Source organism: Pogona vitticeps, chromosome 2 (assembly GCF_051106095.1).
Source record: "Pogona vitticeps strain Pit_001003342236 chromosome 2, PviZW2.1, whole genome shotgun sequence".
Classification (NCBI taxonomy): Eukaryota; Metazoa; Chordata; class Lepidosauria; order Squamata; family Agamidae; genus Pogona; species Pogona vitticeps.
This window is the reverse complement of record NC_135784.1, coordinates 230631273-230652772: the sequence shown is the minus strand read 5'-3', so window position 1 is coordinate 230652772 and position 21500 is coordinate 230631273. Positions and strand designations below refer to the sequence as shown.

General features: G+C 44.8%; 1 protein-coding gene across 2 annotated transcripts in view; it reads right to left on the bottom strand.

The window, feature by feature from the left end:
- The window catches only part of RFX3 (regulatory factor X3), a 250019-nt gene that overhangs the window by 59136 nt on the left and 169383 nt on the right, over window positions 1–21500 (bottom strand). The window contains exon 5 of one of the 2 annotated variants that reach the window (XM_020801553.3): window positions 18318–18392. The exons of the other annotated variant lie outside the window; for it this stretch is intronic. Within the exon in view, the coding sequence (XP_020657212.1) occupies window positions 18318–18392 (75 nt within the window). The remainder of the gene's footprint in view (window positions 1–18317; window positions 18393–21500) is intronic. 2 annotated transcript variants of the gene reach the window in all.

Sequence of the window (21500 nt, the reverse complement as noted above, 5' to 3'; positions counted from 1 at the left end):
GACTTTTTTGGTACCGTGGTACGGGACTTTGGGACATCCATGTACTGTCTCTTTCTGGATGTCCGTGATGGTACCGGGGAATCCAGTACCGAGTAGACCTCTGATGAGGACCGGGATTGGTAGGCATAACAGTACCAATGTTTGTAACGGAAATATGAAGATGAGGATGAGGTGTCCATATCATAGTAATAGCGACATCGATAGCGATGATCTCGGTAGTAGTCGAGTTCAGAAGGCTATTACCGATGTGTTCAAAATCGGGAACGTTTGTAGATCGGGTCGTGATATTCTTTGGGTTCGTAGAGTTTGACCCTCCTTGAGTGTCTATGCCTTTGGGATGGTTCCCAGGATGGAATGGGCCCAGCTGGTGTCATGGGTCTATCCAAGTTGGTACCATGAGAGGTATGTTGCTCTTTCCTTTGCCTCTTCCATGTAGGAGGGTGTTGCGGTACCATAGAGGCTGAGGCTGACTCACCCACAGATGTGGAGCGATAGGTTGAAGGTGGACTCAAATGCGAAGACATTGGTATCATAGTCAAATCCGCCTCGACAGCTGAGACTGGGAGCTGAGCCAACATAGGAGATTCAGGTTGGGCGGAAGGAATCAGGAGTGCATCTTCCGATGAATCAATACAGATTGTGGATTGATCCTGTATCGGGAGGTCCGGTACAGGAGTAGGTCGGATCTGAGAAGATGACTTTTTCTTTTTCTGTTTGGTAGAGTCAGAAGGAGGGAGTGACGGTGGTGCCGAAGACGGTTTGGTAGATGGAGGTGCCTTAGATTTGTGTTTCGGTTTAAGAGAGGCCTTGGAAGGGGTAGGAGAAGCAGCAGGCAAGGCTGAAGAGTGTGAAGAAGGCTCAGTAACTGGAGGGGCGTCCATGGTTGGAGGCTGGAGTGATTTTTCCCAAAGAAAGGACCTCAGGCGTTGCTCTCTCAGTTTTAAAGCCTTTTTGTAAAATTTTTGCAAAACTGGCAGGAGGAAGTCTGGTGGGTTTCTCCCAAGCAGAAGAGGCAGTATTTGTGACCATCTGCCAGAGAGATTTTATTGGAGCATGTAGTGCACTTCTTGAATGGGGGGGGGGGTTTCTTGCCAGAAATGTTGGAAAGGGGAAAAACTGGGGGGGGAGGGGAAGGGGGAGGTACAGAAAATAGTCTCTTACTGTAGCAATACGAGAACTAACGGAAAAAACTGTTCTTTTTTTCAGGGATCGTGATGGCAAAGAGGAGCAGCTCAAAGAGGAGACCTCATGCAGCGGTAGTAAAAAAGAATTGAGATACTTTGGAGGGCAGGCGGACCTCGTGGATGGGAGGGGGCAGTCCTACGTAGATTAGCATAAAGCTCTAGAAGATTCCGGAGATCTCTGCACAGGCGCATAATTAACACATTAGTGTGCATTCACAGATACCACGAAGAATGACGTTGTTAGAAGGACTGACAAATCAAAGTAAGTTGAATAAATGGCTGAAAGAAGTCCTGTTCAGATCTGTGGTGAGGACATGGGGATACAGGCAAATCCCACTCTTATGTTCCCATCCCATCCAGGAAGAGTTTCACAGTGAAGGTTTGCAGCAGCAGTTGCAAAGGCAGTCTGTAAAGGTAAAGCAGGGCTGCCACTTATGGAAACATTGTAAGTGCACTCAACAGATCATATTTGTAAGCACCACTGCAGATTTCCTTGTGCATGCATTAAGGTCTGCCTGTCTTCTGCATGGGAAGGGATGGGGAACAGGACGTACATTTGTATCCCATCCCTACACACTTAAGTCCCTACCCAGTTTCAGACTATAATGCATGAAGAGGGCTACTAAGTGATTTAATTTACAGAAACATAGTTTCTTTTTAATAGAACAACAAACCACCATCCCCATGTACTGTAGCATCCTTTACACTAAAAATTTGTTCCAGTGTGATTCTATAAACAAGGTATTTTTAAACACATTTCCACCAGTAAAACTGTGATTCTTTTCATCTAGTTGATATCAGTTGCAAATAGAAAATGAGAAAAGAATCTAACAAATGGACTTATAACTAAATATATCTGCTGTCACTTAATGAGATATATTACTGTACTGTAATACTTATGATGATGTTTCAGTTTACTAAGTATTATAGCTGTTTTTGGAATAACATTCTTCAGAAAAAACATCTCTCTCTCAGGCACACTTTACTTCTATATTTCCATAGGTTTATTTTTAGAATAAGGATCACATGCCTTTAGCTAATGGTGCCATTGAGACAAAGTTGTAGGAGATGATTCATTAAGAGAAGCAACAAGAGCTGAGGACAGATAAGTCTATGTCCGTGTTCTGCAGGTAACTGAATGATCCAATCACACTCCTAAAGAGAAAGGGCAGAAACCATGCCTTCAGGAGAGGCGTACAGAAAAAGTGAGTAGTAAAGCATGCACAGAAGTAGCAGAAAAACCTCTGAGGACAGATGTTTAATTATTTCATTAATTTATTTCACGTAGCAGACTAACAATCTTCTTGCAACAAAATCTTGGAATCACTGTACACCATTTGTTGCAGAGGAGGGAGGAAATGTTTTACAAAGTTTTGACTTGCATAGTAGAAATTCATCTTCTTTTCTAGAGTTTCAACTATGCTGACAGTGCATGTAGCTGGGTGAAAACAGACACAAATGTATTAATAAGCAAAATTCCAGACTAGTACAAAGAGAGAGGTTACTTAATATATTCGCGAAGACTTTCACGGCCGGGTTGTTGTGGGTTTTTCCGGCTCTTTGGCTGTGTTCTGAACGTTGTTCTTCCTAACGTTTCGCCAGTCTCTGTGGCCGGCATCTTCAGAGGACAGCACCCTGTGCTCTGGCGTAGTTGGCTTTGGGAGTGCACTATTTATGGCTGTGAGATAGGCCTTTGTCTTTTTCTGTACATGGGTGATTAGTGTGTCTTGTTGTGGGTGTCTTGTTGTGCTAAGGAGAAGAGATTATCTGTTCCTGTGGTTGATGGGTGTCATTAGTTGGTCTTTTGTGTGTAGTGATCCCCTGTCCTTGTGGCAGGGTAGAGTTCCTTGACCTTTTGCACACTGTATTTTTGAGAGCTGGGAGCCAAGTTTTGTTGAGCTTCACACTTTCCTCTTTTTTTTGTTGAAGTTTTGCTGGTGCTTGTGGATTTCAATGGCTTCCCTGTGCAGTCTGACATAATGATTGCTGGTGTTGTCCAGTATTTCAGTATTTTGGAATAGAATTTCATGTCCAGTTTGTTTCAGGGCATGTTCAGCTACTGCAGGTTTTTCTGGTTGTTTTAGTCTGCAGTGTCTCTCATGTTCTTTGATTTTGGTGTGGATGTTTCGTTTTGTGGTTCCAATATATACCTGGCCACAACTGCAGGGTATCCGGTATACTCCTGCAGTGGTGAGGGGGCCCCTTCTGTCCTTTGCTGACCATAACATTTGTTGTATTTTTGTGGTGGGCTTGAACACTGTTTGTAGGTTGTGTTTTTTCAAAAGTTTCCCCATGCGGTCCGTGACCCCTTTGATGTATGGCAGAAATTATTTGTGGGTGACTGTTTTTCTTCTTCAGTTCGGTGTTGTTTTCTTGGTTTGATGGCTCTTGTGATTTCATTTTTGGAGTAGCCATTTGCCTGTAGGGCCCAATTCAGGTGGTTGAGTTCAGTGCTAAGAAACTGAGCTTCACAGTTCCAATTTGCACGGTCTACCAGTGTTTTGAGTGTGCCTCTTTTTTGCCATGGGTGGTGGTTGGAGTTTTTGTGTAGGTACTGGTCTGTGTGGGTGGGTTTTCTGTAGACCTTGTGTCCCAGTCGGAGGTCAGTTTTGCGTAGGACCATGACATCTAAGAACGGGAGTTGCCCCTCTATTTCTTTTTCCATGGTGAATTGTATATTTGGGTGGATGCTGTTGAGATGGTTGAGAAATTCTTCCAGTTTTTCTTCACCGTGACTTCAAATTGCAAAGGTGTCATCCACATATTGGAACCAGACTGTGGGTGCGAGGGGTGCCGAAGCCAGGGCCAGTTTTTTAAAAAGCTCCATGTAGAGGTTTGCTATAACCGGGCTGACGGGGCTGCCCATGGCCACTCCATATGTCTGTTCATAGAATTCATTGTCCCTCTGGGAGGGGTTACTTACCTGTAACCATGGTTCTTCAAGTGGTCCTCTGTGAATCTACACAAATGGGTTTTACTGTGCCTGCGCAGGACTCCTCGGAATATTCTAGAGCTTAAAAAGATGTGAAAAGAATGGCATTGTAATCCAACTGACAGATCCTGACTATTGTCCTATGGATGAGTGGGGTGGGCGGAAAGAGATAAAGGAGGCTGTCGCCCCGGTCCACCATGAAAGTGTCGCCTAGAGAGTTGTCTCCTCTTCCTGACCACAAGCAGTACCTCCTGTATTTGGAGTTGGTCTGAGTGCCGAAGATGTCTAGACCTGGTGTCCCCCACCGACTGCAGAGAAGGGAGAAGACAGTGTTGCTGCGAGCCCACTTGTGAGTATGGGTGGTAAGACAGCTCAGACAGTCGGCAACCTCGTAGTCTTCTGTGGCCATGTGAAGAGCCATTGGAAAAATGTGGTGATCATAACACCATTTGCACAGCTGAATAGCTAGATATAGAAGATGTAAAGAATGGGTGCCACCCTGTTTGTTGATATAATACAGGGTAGTCATATTGTCTGTGATGACCTGGACCCTGTGACCAGCTATGAGAAATTGGAAGGCTCAAAATGATTTGATGACAGCTAGAAACTCTAGTTGATTGATATGCAGCAGTCTCTCTGAGCTTGACCACAATGCGTGGATCTTTCGCTGACTGCAGTGTGCACCCCATCCTGTCTGACTGGCGTCTGTTGTGACCTGTACCGTGAGCTGGAGAGGACTGAAAATGTGGCCTACCAGGAGGTGAGGGACAAAGGTCCACCAGGTAAGTTGGCGCGTTAACTCCAGGGTCACCAGTAGACGCTTGGAAGGATGGTCTATCAGAGGGTCGAACTGGGATAGGTACCAGGCCTATAAGGACCACATCTTCAGTCTCGCATGTTGGAGTACAGAAGTAGTTGAGGCCATCAGGTGTAGCAGGTGCTGTGTATTGTCAGCAGTGACTGGTGCAACGCCAAAACGGGCAGATGGCTCGCCTCAACTCGATTATTCTTTCTGGAGGGGTAAACACCCTGGCTATGATGGAATTGGGATGCACCTTAATATAATCCGTGGTCTGAGATGACTCAAAATGAGATTTTTTTTGTAACTGACTTGAAGGCCGAGATCTGCCAGAATCTGGAGGACAAAGGAAGTGTCCCTTCGTGCTGCGCTGTGTGATCGTGCTGCTATCAACCAATCGTCTATATATGGGAAAATCGTGATGTTGTGAAGACGAAGATAGGCAGCGACTGGGGCCATACACTTTGTGAATGTCCTCGGAGCGGTGGACAGGCCAAAGGGAAGGACACAAAATTGGTAAGCAATGTCCATGAAGAGAAACCTGAGATAGTTGAAATGGTGTTGAATTGAAAGATGAAAATATGTGCTCTGGAGATCTATAACCATGAACCAGTCGCCTGTCTGAAGCAGAGGGATGATTGATTCGAGGGTGACCATGCGGAAACACCTCGGACGAATGTAAGTGTTCAACAGTTGCAGATATAAGATGGGACGGAGACCTCCATCCTTCTTGGGAACCATGAAATATGATGGTGAGCACCCAAGTGTCCTTGGTGACGGTGGACCACTTGTCAAAAAAGGGAGCAAGCTGGGGATAGTCCAAGAGTGGAGAGTAAAAGAAAGGACAGGTTACTTACCTGTAAACATGGTTCTTCAAGTGGATTCTCCATGAATACACACTAATGGGTTAAGTCAGCACTTGTGCTGGCCTCTCGGAATCTTCTAGAGCTGCAAGAGAAAAGTAACAATGTTCAGGTTGCCCTGCACTGAGCATGCTCCGCCCGCCAACGGCTCAGTTCCACATGTCCGCCATGTGAAGAGTTGGAACCCAGAACACTCCTCAGTGACGAACATGTGGGGAGGCCGGGCGGGATGTGTGTATTCATGGAGAATCCACTTGAAGAACCATGTTTACAGGTAAGTAACCTGTCCTTCTTCAACGTGGTTCTCCATGAATCCACACTAATGGGTGACTAGCAAGCACACTTACTGGATGGTGGGCCGTCACTGAAGCAGTGAAGTTAGAACAGCCCTTCCAAATTTGGTCTCAGCCTTAGCCCGAAGGTCCAACTTGTGGTGGGTAACAAAGGTAGAAGCATTGGACCAAGTAGCAGACCGACAGATCTCTTGGATGTCGATTCCTCTTAGCAGGGCCGTAGAGGTAGCCATGGCCCGAGTGGAATGGGCTTTGAGACCTTCAGGAATAGGTTTCTTCAGCAGTTCATATGCTAGAGAAATGGTAGAGACTAGCCATCTAGAGAGGGACGAGGAGGAAGCAGGAGAACCTTTACGGGGCCCATAAAAGCAAAGAAACAGTCTGTGGGCCTTTCTGAAATCCTTAGTCCTGGTGACATAATAGGCCAGTGCTCTACGAACATCTAAAGCATGGAGCATGCGCTCAACTTCTGTAACTGCATCAGGAAAAAGGGTCGGCAAAATCAACGGTTGGTTAACGTGGAAGTCAGACACAACCTTAGGCAGAAACGTGACATCAGGATGAAGAACAACTTTATCCTTAAAAAACTGTAAATAAGGAGGATCGGCACGTAGAGCAGCTAACTCACTAGCTCTCCTAGCCGAAGTAATGGCCACCAAAAACAGTGTCTTGAAGGACAAGAATTTCAAGTCACAAGAGGCCATGGGCTCGAAAGGATGCCTTGTAAGACAATGCAAGACAGTCTGCAGCGACCACTGCGGTATTGGTCTTTTGGCCGGAGGTCTCATGTTGCCAAGTCCTTTGAAAAAGGCTTTAAGGGTTGGGTGAGAGAACCATCGGGATGAATCTGAACCCGGGGGTTGAAAGGCCACAATAGCTGCAGTGTAAACCTTCAGCGTTGACTTAGACAGGCCTAAATCGAAAAGATGCCTAAGGTATAACAGCAGAGTCGATAAGGCCACAGGTGAGGAATGTAGCCCACGTTCCTCAGCAAATCTGAGAAAATTTCTCCACTTGTAGCTGTAAAGCAATTTAGTGGCAGGCTTCCGTGCCTTGTCGATGACCTCTGTCAATGATGGGAAATCCTCCACGCAGTCAAGTGGAGTGCATCGAGGTCTGGATGAAGAACATTCCCTCCGCTCTGAGTAAGTCGGGTTGCAATGGAAGTGTCACCTTGTCCACTGACACTTGAGACAGTGTGGAGAACCACGGTCGACGTGGCCACCAAGGGGCAATTAGTATTGCTTCTGCCCTCATCTGTAGCAGACGGACTATGACCCTCTGAAGGAGCGGTAGAGGCGGAAACAGGTAGATAAGGTCTCTCGTCCATGGCACCATGAACGCGTCTCCGAGAGAGTCTTCTCCTCTGCCTGCGCGGGACGCATAGAGCGGACACTTCTTGTTGTGTTGCGTCGCAAACATGTCCACTAGTGGATAACCCCACCGTTGGCAAAGGGTGGTGAACACCTTCTGGTCCAGTTGCCACTCGTGGGATTGAAAGGGGCGACGACTGAGTTCGTCTGCCAACTGGTTGTCTGATGTGGCCACATGGATAGCCACTGGAAAAATGTGCATCAGGTAGCACCATTCCCAGAAATGTACTGCCAGAAACAGAAGCGACTTTGACCTCGTGCCCCCTTGCTTGTTCAGGTAGTACATCGTGGTGGTATTGTCCGTTACTACCTGTACAGCTGTACCTCTGAGAAGAGGGAGAAACGCCCTGAAGGCCTTTATCACCGCTAGCATCTCTAGATGGTTGATATGCAGGGACGCTTCCTGTGGGGACCAGAGAGCATGTATCCGGTGATGTAGACAATGGGCTCCCCATCCCATTGGGCTGGCGTCTGTTGTCACTTGTATGGTAAGTTGTAGAGGACGAAAGGGCCTCCCAATTAGCAGATGTGGAAGGAAAAGCCACCACTGCAACTGCCTTGCAAGTTCTGGGGTGACCCTGAGGCGCTTGTGCTGACTGTCTGCCATAGGGTTGAACAGGGCCAGCAGCCAGGATTGGAGAGAGCGCATTTTGAGTCTCGCATGAGGCAATGTGGCCGTTGTCGAGGCCATGAGGCCTAGCAGATGTTGCGCTAACTTCACAGATACTGTTCTTCGTGGCTTGAACCGCAGAACTGCTTTCCTTATTTTCTGGATACGTTCTGGAAGTATAAACAGGCGGGCTCGCACAGCATCCAGCCTTGCCCCTATGTAGTCCATCACCTGAGAGGGTTGTAAATGAGACTTCTCGTAATTGATGGATAGGCCCAAAGCCTGTAGGGTCTGTAGGACTTGCTGAGTGTCTTGGTAGGCTTGCTTTTTGGACTTTGACACGATCAGCCAATCGTCGATATATGGGTAAATCTGAATCCCTTGGAGACGTAGATGAGCTGCCACCGGGGCCATACACTTGGTGAAGGTCCGCGGGGCAGTGGAAAGGCCGAATGGGAGAGCTACAAATTGGTATATGGTGTTCTTGAAAATCAGTCGAAGGTACTTTCTGTAGGCCTCGTGGATCGTTATGTGAAAGTAAGCATCCTTCAGATCTACCACTACAAACCAATCTCCTTCCTTCAGCAGGTGGACGATCCCTTCCAGAGTAACCATCCTGAACTTCAGAGGATTGAGGTAGGTGTTGAGATCCCTCAGGTCCAGTATGGGCCGAAGACCTCCATCCTTCTTTGGTACAGCAAAGTATCGGGAGTAAAAGCCGTTCAGGATGTCTCTGTGAGGTACCTTCTGGATGGCTCGCTTCTGTAGCAGAGTGAGAATCTCTTCCTCTAGAACGGGGTCGAAGGATGTATGCCTGACCCATCCTAGAGGAGGTAATTCTATAAACTCCAGGCGGTAGCCGGAGCTGATAATTTTCAAGACCCAGGTGTCTCGAGTGATCTTGTACCAGTTCTGAAGGTAGGGAGAAAGGCGAGTCAGATGGTGGTTGATCCGGATGCTGACTGGGGAGTCAAAGGTATTGTTTAAACTTTCGGCCAGAGGGCTTGAATGACTGGCGCTTGCTGTGTGTTTTGAAACTAGAGGCCGAGGAAGAGGCCTGAGAAGATCGTGCAGGTGGTTGTGGCCTGAACTGGCGGTATGTTGAGGTTGAACCCTGCTGGAACGGCTGCTGTTGGGGCCTAGAACGCCACTGAGGCTTAGAAGGCCTTGGCTGTTGCTGTATGGCGTAGAATTTAGCCGTTTTCTTACTTTCATGGAGGGATTTCAAGTTCTCATCGGTCTTTTCACTGAAAAGACCAGTGGTGTCAAAGGCTAGGTTCTTAATTCTGGCTTTAATGTCATCCATTATATTGGCAGAGCATAACCAGGCGTGCCGTCTCAACGTGATGATAGATGCCAGATTTCTGGCATTGGCATCTGCCATGTGCCGTGAAGCCAGACGTTGGTGTTTAGATACAGTCTGTGCCTCAGCATAAGCATCAAGGCATACTTGTCTGATGTCCTCTGGTGCCACTTGGAGCGCTGGGAGCACTCTCGCCCATAACTGCTTTTGATAGGCCCCCATGGCTACCAAGTAGTTGAGGGCTCTGAGGGCAAAGGTGGTCATTGAATAAAGCCGTCTCCCGAGCACCTCTAGGTCTCTTCCCTCTTTATTAGTTGGTGTCGGATGACCCTTAGTGGGCAAACGTCCCGCACTAGATTCCACCACAAGAGAATTAGGAGCTGGGTGTTTGAGAAGGCACTCCGTCTTTGGGCCATGGACGCGATACATGTTCTCAGTCCTCCTTGAAAAAGTGGGAGAATCAGCTGGATGTTCCCAGTAGCCAGTGATAAGGTCCATGAGCTCTGGCACATAAGAAAGACTAACTGGACGAGACCTGTCCTTGTGAATGTCCCCGAAGATGAGGTCATCCTCACGAGAAGGAGATTTCTCCACCTCCATCCTCAAGGTAGCAGCCATTCTCGCAACCATCTGAGGATAGGACGAAAAATCCTCTGATGGGGATGAGGGATGAATATCCGCCGCATCAGACCCCAGTGGCTCTGCCGGTACTGGAGTCTCCAGGGAGGCGTCTGATGTGCCTTCGTCCTCGTGGTCAGAGGAAGAAACGGAATCAGGTTCATCCTCATCCTCCAAAAGCCGAGGTGCAACAGGTTGTGGTATGCCCTCTGTAGGCTTGGAAGGTTTAATGGGGAGCGGCCTACTCGGGGTCGGCAAGGGCGCCGAGGACTTGTCAGGAGGTGTCGACGCCGGGGGGCCGTGCTTGGTAGGCCGTCCCTCCGCCGGAGTAGTGCGCTCCTCGTTGTCTGGAAGAGGGCGCTTTCGACGTCGACCCTTTTTTGGAGGCGGCGTGGTGGAAGTAGACGATGAGGAATAGTAGGTCCTCTTTCGTCGACGCCGTCTATCCCTCGACGTGGAGGAGGAATCAGAAGAGTAGTCTCTCTTATGCCGATGACGGCGTCGAGACCTCCGTCTCTCATGGCTGTCGTCGGAGTCCGATGAGGAGTAATCCCGACGTTGATGTTTCCTTCGCCTATCGCCATCATCAGTACGTTTGCGCTTGCGATGGCGCTTAGGTTTCTTAGGGATGGTCTCCTCCTCGATCTCGGACGCTGGGCGTCGAGGAGGGACTGGTGCACTCGGCTCCCCAGGTCTCCTCGGGGAGGGTGTCGGAGACTTGGTGGCCGGCGACCCCGGTGTGGACGATCAGGATCGAGACGCCTGCCCAGTTAAAATAGGGCTCCGGGGCGCATCGGTCAAGCCAGAGATGATTTTGTCAATCTGGCTTGCCGTGGGAGACCTCTCGAGAACGACCAATGGTTCCTGTCGTGGTGGAAGAGAGGCTCCAGGCTCCGACGCGGACTCTCGGTCCCGCGAAGAGTCCTCCAGGAAAGGGGAAGGGAGTGAGGTGGAGATAGAAGGAACCACAAGGGTAACCTCCTTCGATGTCGACGCTCCCTTCAGCCTCTGTTTCTTCTTTTTTAGGTGCTCCGGCTTCGGTGGTGATATGGAGCCAGTCGATGTGGAGGTAAGTATCTTCTTGGACGAGGTTTTCACTTTGGACTTGGTTTTGGCCTTCTTAGGAACATCTTTAAGAGTGTCCGAGGAGGTAGATTGGACTACTCTGATCTCTGACCGCACGGTGGAGGAGGAAGGCGCTACCTCCATTTCCGATGGTTGAGAGGCTGACAACGTTTGTTTCCAAAGGGAATATCTCAGACGTTGCTGCCGAACCTTTAAAGTCACTTTGGTGAATCTTTTACAGTGCCGACAGTTGGGAGACCGAGTGGGATTCTCCAAGGCAGTACAAACAAAGGGAATGTCCGTCCTGGAAAGGGAGTTTCCGGGAGCAGGCGGTACAGAGGCGAAAGGGTCCTCTCCTCGGGGATGGTTTGTCTTTCGGAGGCATAGACTAACCGGTGGGCGGCAGTAGACCAGGAGTCCCGAGTAACGGAGCGTTTGAAAGGCTTGGTAAAGGCAGGTAGACCAGGAGTCCCGAAGGCTGTGGAGCTTTCGAAGGACTCGGTGAAGGGAAGTAGACCAGGAATCCCAGGTAAAGGCAGGTAGGCGAAGACACCGGATACCGAAAATTGAAGAAATCCGGCAGGTGCGTGGCGCACTGCAGGAGGCCAATTACCGTTGATCGGTATGAGCAACCGGCGCGTGGCGCCTCAGAGGGTGGCCTGGAAGGCCAATTAGGCCAAAAAGGGTCTAAACAAAGCCGCCAGAGGCAAAAGCGAGGTCAAAACCAGTCCAGAGTCAGGGCAACAACAGGCAGATAAACGATATTCAATCCGGTCAATATAAAACACGAAATATAGCCAAAAAAACAGGAGCTCAGTCCGAGAGGTTCCAACTTTCACAAGCGGAAAAAAGGAACTGAGCCGTTGGCGGGCGGAGCATGCTCAGTGCAGGGCAACCTGAACATTGTTACTTTTCTCTTGCAGCTCTAGAAGATTCCGAGAGGACAGCACAAGTGCTGACTTAACCCATTAGTGTGGATTCATGGAGAACCACGTTGAAGAACTGCTTGTTTTTCCTTATAGGACGATGGAAACTTTGTTTGCGTTGAGTAGGGGCCTGGGATTGAAAATGAGGAGCAGAAGAGGAAGGCTGAGAAAAGCTGTATCTATGAGGAGCCTGAGCCAGAGGTTTGTAAGGACGATAGGGGTGCTGGTATAATTGGTGGAAAGTGAAGGGCTTATGCCACTGGTTGCATTTATATCTGGGTCACAACAAAGTACTTCAGCGCCAGGCTTAGTATACCGTTAATAGAACCACAAAAAGAATCATAATCACAAGCACAGTAAAACCCATTTGTGTGCATTCACAGAGGCCATGAAGAAGAGCATTGGAAATTTTAAGTAAATACATGCTGCTGTTTTTCCTTAGGTGTGGTTTTTAATTCATTCCAGCCATCAGACTAGTTTACAGCCTCAGGTTCTCACAAGAAGGCACTACCATAGTAGCAACTCTTCTTACCATAAGAGCACAAGATACAAAACAGAGTGGACAAAAATCAATGATTTTTTAAAAATCAATTTGATTAAGATTGTAAGAAAAATCATTTTTAATTTAGATCATGATTTAAACCAATTTGATTTAAATCAAATCCACCCTGATACAAAATTAAAATATTCCAGATTCCATTGATATTGATATAAAGGCAATTTAATGACCCAGGACACTAAGACAAATCAGCCTTGATAGGAATTTGCTGTCATTCTTATCAGTCACAGTGGGTTCTTAATCCATAAAACAAACAAGTATGTAGAAAGGTGTAAGTGATACAGCAAGCAGATGAGATGTCACATAGAGGACGGACCCTTTTCTTAAGAAGCATATAAGTGGATTGATGAGGAGTAGTCTTCCCCTCAGTCTGACACACTTTGTAGCTCCAGCCTCTCTCAACACTACAATGCAATATTAGCCAGGCATCTGTGTTATATGTCTTCAAAACACATCCAACTGATAGCAACACTAATAGAATTTTCAAGGATAAATGAGATATTTAAAAAGCAGTTTTACCAGTGCCACACACACAGGGAATTTCCACAGTTAAGCAGGAACTCAGATACAGGTCTTCTGAGTCCTAGTCTTATCATTATATCTACTACACCACAGTGGTACCTTATTAGCCAGGCGGATGGAACAAAATAAAGTAGATATGCTATAAAATGAAATAGATATGGTATTGCCATTTACATCAAGGGGAAATATTTACTAGTATATGCAAAAAACCCCACACACATTTACTAATTAAATTACAAATGTAACATTTTAGCTTCCCTCTCCCCAATGAATTATAAGATGATTTTAATGTACTTTGTGCTAATAAAGTTTACTTTTAACAGTTGTTTGTTGTTACTTATAGTAGCTACTGCTGACAAATCATAGTCCAGGCTAAAAATTTAGGGCAGATATATTTCATTGGGAAAAAACATTTATTTCGACTATAAAATGAAAATAATTATATGTCACACATAACTTTAAAGTGAAAATAGATCTGCGTAAGTGTGTTTGGGAGCACAAATCATCAAGGACAAGTAAATCAACAGTTCTCTCGCACATTGTGGTGTCCAGGAAGTGGCAAGCAAATCTCACCCTTTGAGGAAAGTAGGATGTGATGCTTCTGATAATAAAAGACCAGATACAGTTACACAAAATTAATGTTAAGATAGGCACATCAGTGGTCATTTATATAACAGTTAAATAGAATGTCCATGCTCACATGCATATGCCTCTGAAATGTCAGGTACCGGGTATAAACATAAAATGTATATCAAAGTAATGAAAATGCCAGAAATAAGGAGAAAGCATTAATGAAGAGTTTTGTGTACAAGTCATGTCAAAAAAAGTTAATAGCATTACAATTGTGTTCTTAACAATTAATAGTAAAGCTTTGTCATTAAAATGCCATTAAAAGTTAAGCAATAGCACTGTTATTTACTGCTATTGGAGTCTATGCCAGAAACATATTTGAACTGAAGTTTTGGCCAAATACTGTTATTATGGGCAAACAAAACAAAACAATCAAATATGTTGACCAACCTCCACAACTAATTTCAACCTCATTCAACTGAATTCTCAGACAAACTGTAATTAACATTCACACAAAAAAAGAAGCAGGTGAAAGTGAAATGGGCACAGAGGAGTACAGTACAGAGAATTCAAGTTTAAAAGCTCTAAGAACGCTGAACCAGGATTACGAAACACTCTGTTCAGGAGTTATATTATGAAAGGGCCCTAACCATGATGGCGATGCGGGGTCCCATCTCCAGATCCCCAATGTTTCTTGTCTCTAGACCAGTGGTCCCCAACCTTTTTGACAACAGTGACCAGTTTAGTTGAAGACCATTCTCCCAAGGACCGGGGAGAGGTACTTGTTATGCAGTAGGTTGTTGGAGGATAGCTTCGAATCGAGCTCATTACATGTATTGTGCTGGGACAGATGAGCAGTGAAAAGGAACAGGAGGTGAGCTGCAATTGAAGTTCCACCTCCTGTTAGATCAGCAGCAGCTTAAAACCTAATAGAAGCGCAGGCTCCTATTAGATTCTAATGCCACAGGCACAGCTGATCTAGCAGCACCAGGATAGGTGCAGGGAGAGATGCTCCGCCTTGTGTCAGATCGGCAGCGGCATTAGAACCTAATAGGAGCATGCTAACAGGAGGCAGAGCTTTGCTTGCCGCTCACCTCCTGCTTGCTGCTCATCTGCCCCGGTGACCCGGTTCTTCCAAGGCCACGGACTAAGACTGGTCCGCAGCCTGAGGGCGTTTGGGAACCCCTGCCCTAGACATCAACACATTTCGCAAGACAAATACTAACCGTGGAGCAAATTAAATTCATCTTGCGAGGCACCACTGTACAGTGATGCCTCGCTTAACGGCGATAATCCATTCCAGGAAAATCGCCATTAAGCGAAAACATCGTAAAATGAAAAAAACCCATTGAAACGCATTGAAACCCCTTCAATGCATTCCAATGGGGTCAAAACTCACCGTCCAGCGAAGATCCTCCATAGGGCAGCCATTTTCGCTGCCTGCTTTGTGAGGAATCCATCCCAGAAAACAGCAGGGAGCCATTTTGTTATCCGGTGGCCATTTTGAAACCGCCAATCAGCTGTTTTAAAATCATCATTTTGGGAAGAATCGGTTCCCGAAGCAGGGAACTGATCATCGCAAAACGAAAAAACCCCATTTAGACCATTGTTTTGCGATCGCAATTGCAATCACAAAAAGATCGTCGTAATGTGGTTTCATCGTAATGCGGGGCACTCATAAAGCGAGGCACGACTGTATGCTGTTTTTCACGTATTTCCTTGAATTCCCTGCTTCACTCTTTTCTGGCATTCATGTAAGCAGGGATTAGGAAAGAGTAGTCCCATCTCCCTCTGGAGACTCCCAGGTGGTTAATCATGTTCTGAGAATCCTCTAGCAGGTGAATTACTATTTTATGCCCTGAGCTTTAGGTCAAAGAGGCACTTTTTTCAAAGGTGGAATGGGAGGAGCTCAGTCATGGTCCCAAATCACCCCCCAAAATGCTTCTTGTGCAAAACTGGCCATTTCCTACTGACTTATCAGCTCATCAGACTGGAGTATACTCCAAAATTCAAGCGGGGATTTGATAACTCCGAATGAGAAGCTGCTGTGGGTTATGCCATTTGCCTTCTACAAGTATAACAAAGCAACAGAATTTTGGCAATTGACAAATAAATTGCTAATGGAGTTGTACTAGGGTTTTTGAGGTCTATCTTGGATAATCAGAAATATACCTAGATGCAATTATGAGTCCCAAAGAGAGTAGATCCACTACATCAGGACATTAGGCACTAATAACTGGATTTAGCCCACAATTTTAAGATTCCAATCTCTAAGTTATCTCTCCATGCACATACAAATTACATTTACATAGCTTCACTTATCTTAAGAGTTCCTTCATATAAACATAAATTAGAAAAAAAAAATCCCTGCCGAATATGTAAGTCCTCCTTCCTTCTGCTATCCCCCTCCTGCAAGCACCTTGAGAACCTACTCTCAAAGTCCGGGAAATGCTCTGGATTTCTGTGCTATGAAGGCTGCAACAGAAAGCAGTTGAGACAAAGGTCCTGACTCCACTGATACCAGATACCAAAGCAGAATAGATTTTGGCCACAAAACCAAATTCAGGATTATGCAAGAGGAATGCTATTTACACAACTGAAGTTTCTCTACCCCCTCCTCCCCACTGTACATCTACCAAATCTGCTCTGTAAAGTCTCCCACTCCTCTTGGGGAGATCTGGGGTACAGTCAGATGGCTACATGAGTCAGATGGCTACATGGCTACTGTTCTGCTGGGATGACTTCTTAATTTAAAAAAAACCCTGAGCATATATGCTACACTGGGCATGTGCTTTTCTGTTTCCATGGCCCTCCTTTTGTGGCATCTATTAATGATTTATAAATGGCAATTGATGGCATGGATCCAGTATCTGCTTCCTGTCAAGGGAAGGGCTTCTTCTACCGAAGGATATCCAGACAAAAATAAAAATAAAATAAAAGCCAAATTTCAATGTGACCTTTCACGGACACATCCACTTATTCAATTATATACAGTGGTGCCTTGAAAGACGATGTTAATTCATTCCCCGAAAATCACTGTCTTGCGAAAACATAGTCTTGCAAAATGCGGTTCCCCATCGGAATGCACTGAAATCTATTTAATGCGTTCCAATGGGGGGGGGGGGAATCGTCGTCTTGCAAAAATCGCCCATAGAAAAACCATTTTGCGAAGCATGGAGCCAGCTGTCAAAATCGCTGTCTTGCAAAAAACCGTCCCTTTAAAAAAAAACGTTTTGCAAAGCACAGCCCCAGCTGTCAAAATTGTTGTCTTGCGAAAAAAAAACAACAACCCAAAAAAACATCTTGAGAAGCATGGGCCGCAACATTGTCTAGCAAAAATTGCCCATAGGGAAAACTGTTTTGCGAAGCACTACAGCGATCACAAAAACCCATCGTCTTGCGAATTCACCGTTTTGCGAGGTAATTGTCTAGTGAGGCACCACTGTATATCCATGGAAGCTCATATTGACTGTAACAGTCTTTAAAGAGCCAGAACATTTTTTAAAAGTTTTTTTGTCAGGATATGCTTAAACAGATTAATATGAACACTTCTTTGAAAACTTCTATCCATGGAAGGGTTCTGATCCAGCAGATAATTTTCTCTAGGGGAATTCCAAACTCTGCACCCACAGACCCCGAGTGTTTCTGCCACTATGGAGCTCCAACTCTGGTTTCAATTCAGTGAAACTTTTTAGTTATGACTCAGTAATGGTTAAAGTATACCCACTAAAATCAATGGGGCAAATTAGTCACAAGAAACCAGTTGCATTGATTTGGACCACAGTTTCCCTCATGAGCAGTAACCCTGGTTAGTGGGAGTGAGACAACATTTTGGTTTCAATTCAATAAATAAAACTGCTTTTGATGACAATCTTATGAACTCTTTCTTCTCTAGACCTAGGAAAATATTTACCACTTTGAGGTAATGCATCTATATTGCAAGGACCCTTCAGGAATGCTCTGTGTAGATAGCATTTATACCTACTCTGCTTTAAAATCTCTGGGAAAGGAGCCCATTTGATCAACTACTAAAACTGAAGAGCAATGATTCAATAGTACCCCACTGCAGAAGTATCCCCTTGTGTCTGCCTGTGAGTGGAGATAACTTAGATGGCAGTTAATAAACAGATGTACCCAGATGAATGGGAAAATGGCCAAACCTGCCTCCTCTCTCTGTTCAGTCTTTGAAAACAAAGTCTATTCTTACCTACACATTTCTATTTCTTCACCTGGTTAGTTACATCCTGATTTCTGTTTCTTTCCAACACAAAAGTGTGACAGAATCTGGGGAAGTGGGTTTCAGACAAATACAGATAAAATAATGCAATTATTCCTTCATGTTTAAAACCACTGTTTCTAGTTCTAACTGTTACCACCTCAAATGACAGGAGAATACATAACACCACTAAGACGCCTATGTTAACCCTGATATATTTTAAATTGTTATTTGGGAACACATGTTTTACCAGCAAGAGTAATAAGAGCTAGGAAACCAAAAGACTCAACAAATTCAGTGCATTGACATTCTGCCCCAGAGGGGGGGGGGAGATGCAGAAGTAAACTGCTGTGAAGTTTGCAATTAAAAGTAGAAAGGAAGAGTCAGAAGTAAAAAGGCAGCAAAACAAAACTAGCATTTAGAAGACAAGCTAAGCATGCAGAACAAGCAAGGGTTTAGTTTACATGAAGAAGAGGCAACTTACATGGCTGTTGAGAAGAGAGCTTCTGTGAGTGGACAGACCATCAGACTTTTGCAGTGTCTCAATCGCCATTTCAATCTGATAATAGATGTCATTAAAAAAAGGGCTCAAGACAAGATAGTAATAAAAGACTGACTACAGAAATTTGATAGATCGCCCCAAAGTTCAAAAGGAAACTTTTAGTTCAAAGATAGATATTAACTACAATTTATTGAGGGCACAGTCTTAAATCTTTACACCAGCAAATTCTGCATCAACTACTATTTATATAAAAACGGAAAATTAATTTTTTAGAAAGGCTACTTTCCCCTTCCTACCTATTCAGGGGCAAAAAAAGAAAAGAAAAAAGAAAAGAAAAGAAAAAAAATAAAATAAGACATGGCTCATTGCTAAGCTACAACACAAACATTTAAGAATCCTGAGTGTTGAGTATGTTCCACACAATATTAATGAGCATACTAGAAATATGTACAAAAGGAACTTGAAACAACTGATGCAGTATGCAGTTCCTACACAATGAATCTCACTGAATGCAGTGAAAGTTAATTCCAAGTAAATATGCATGGGACTGCACTCTGATAATCAATTATTTAGGCATACAAATTTGTATTACATCTCTCTTGCCTTCTGAATTATTATTTTTTTACAAATGGTACACAGATTGCTGTCTTATTATTGAAATCACTTGTAGAACATCATACTTTTTTCACTGGTATAACACTCTGGACTTGAGGTACTTGACACAAGTGGTAAAGGACATATGTTTGTCATCAATCAAGTGATTTTCCACAACCCTCTGTCCTGTTTTGTGGTTGGTCATTGAAAGATAAACACAGACTTAATTTGCAAACCTGATTACTGAGGCACTCATTACTTGGCAAAATGCACTGTGCAGATAAGTACAGGTTAATTGCAGAGAATAAACATTCTGTGTAACAGCTGATTTGACCCTCATATCTGGTATTATGGTGATTGCTCTTGCCATGCCAATTTGCATCACCAAAGTGTCATCAACTGCTTAGTTTTTAAAAAAAGAAAAAGAAAAAAGTTTGTGCCTTGGATAATGAGCTACAGCATACACACATGCAAAACACACAAACACACACAAATACACACACACACCACACCAATCCTCTTTTTAAAATCCTGGCTTTGTATAGACATTCTGATGCAGAAAAACTACATTTCAAATGTCTTAAAATTCATTTAAATAAAATAAAGCGCAAATATAGATGCATAAATCAAAAGAACTTCTAATTTTCCTTCAAGCTTTTGAGAGAGAAAAGAACAGGCTACTGTATGATTCACAGTGAAATAAAACAGCATGAAATTAAATACTTGTTTAGGAGAGAAAAACCTCCACAGGATAGTCAAGGTGTAAACATGCTTTTAATTTTTCTGAATTGAAACTTTATAGTGAGCATTCAAACCTCATTAAATCACACAGAAAAACAATGAAAGCTGTCATTTCTCTGACTGTGTCAGGCAGTTCCACCTAGCGAAGTCTTACCAGCAAAGATTTTTCCCAGCCCAACTACCAAATATCTTTTTAACTAAAGATGTCTGGGTTGAATCTTACTTTCTGTGCATGCAAAGCATAATCTATCATTCGATTATGGTCCCTCCTTACATGATCCAGAAGAACCTGAGGCCAGCTCCACCATGAGGCTTGGTGAGGCAATCATCTAAAGCAGCTCCCTCTGACACCACGCCAAGTACACAGGATGTTAGGGAGAGCTGCTGCTATAGGCAGTTTTCCAGAGCTGGGATACGGAAGATGATGTGTGGCTTGCCCCTTCTCCAATGGCATACACAACCTCTTCCACTTCCCTCCTCTGAAGAATGAGGGGTGCTGCCACCATAACCATAACCTTCCTTCTCTTCTTCTCCAAACTTTATTCAGAGGGGAGTACAGAGGTGTCTCTTCCACTACCTCTCTCTCATATGACCAGAAGTACTTCCCTCTTCAGAACACTGTAGTGTGGTATGGTGAGATGCGGCAAGACACACTAGGTCAGTTGCTGCATGAACGTGCAAGTGTGTACATTGGGGATGGGCTTCGCTTCTCACCTCGTGTCACAGGACAGCGTCGACCATCCAACAGAACTGAGAGAAACTTTCAATAACTTCCCTTAATAGCCCTTTCTCCAAGAAACACTATGTATGTATTTTGAATTCAACTAGTGAATCCCCTTCACGGATTACTGCCTTGTCATGGTGAAGGGGCTTGAGTAATTCAGAGAAGCTATGAGCTATGCCATGCAGGCACACCCAAGACGGACAGGTCATAGTGGAGAGTTCTGATTAAACGCGATCCACCTGGAGCAGGAACTGGCAAGCCACTCCAGTACCCTTGCCAAGAAAACTCCACGGACAGAAACAAAAGGCTAAAAGATATGACGCTGGAAAATGAGCCCCTCAGGTCGGAAGGCATCCAACATGTTACTAAGGAAGAACGGAGGACAAGTACATGTAGCTCCAAGGCTAATGAAGTGGTTGGGCCAAAGCCGAAAGGACGCTCAGCTGCGGACGCGCCTGGAAGTGAAATGCTGCAAAGAAAAATACTGCATAGGAACCTGGAACATAAGATCTACACACCTTGGTAAGCTGGAAATGGCAAAAATAAACATTGATAGCCTGGGTGTCAGTGAAATAAAATTTATTTATTTATTTTATTTATTTATTGTATTTATACCCCGCCTATCTAGTCATTTCGACCACTCTAGGCGGGAATGGGCGAATTCAATTCAGACGATTATCATATCTACTATTGTGGGCAAGAATCTCATAGAAGAAATGGAATAGCCCTCATTGTCAACAAAAGAATGGTAAAAACTGTACTGGGATACAATATAAAAAATGATACAATGATTTCAATACGAATCCAAGGAAGACCTTTCAACATCACAGTAATCCAAGTTTGTGCACCAACCACCGATGCTGAAGAGGCTGAAATTGACGAATTCCATGAAGACGTACGACACCTTCTAGAACTAACACTAAAGAAAGATGTTCTTCTCATGATAGGGGACTGGAATGCTAAAGTAGGGAGTCAAGAGATAAAAGGAACAACAGTAAGCTTGGCCTTGGAGTTCAAAATGAAGCAGGGCAAAGACTAATAGAGTTTTGTCAAGAGAACAAGCTGGTGAACAAGAGGCGACTCTACACATGGACATCAACAGATGG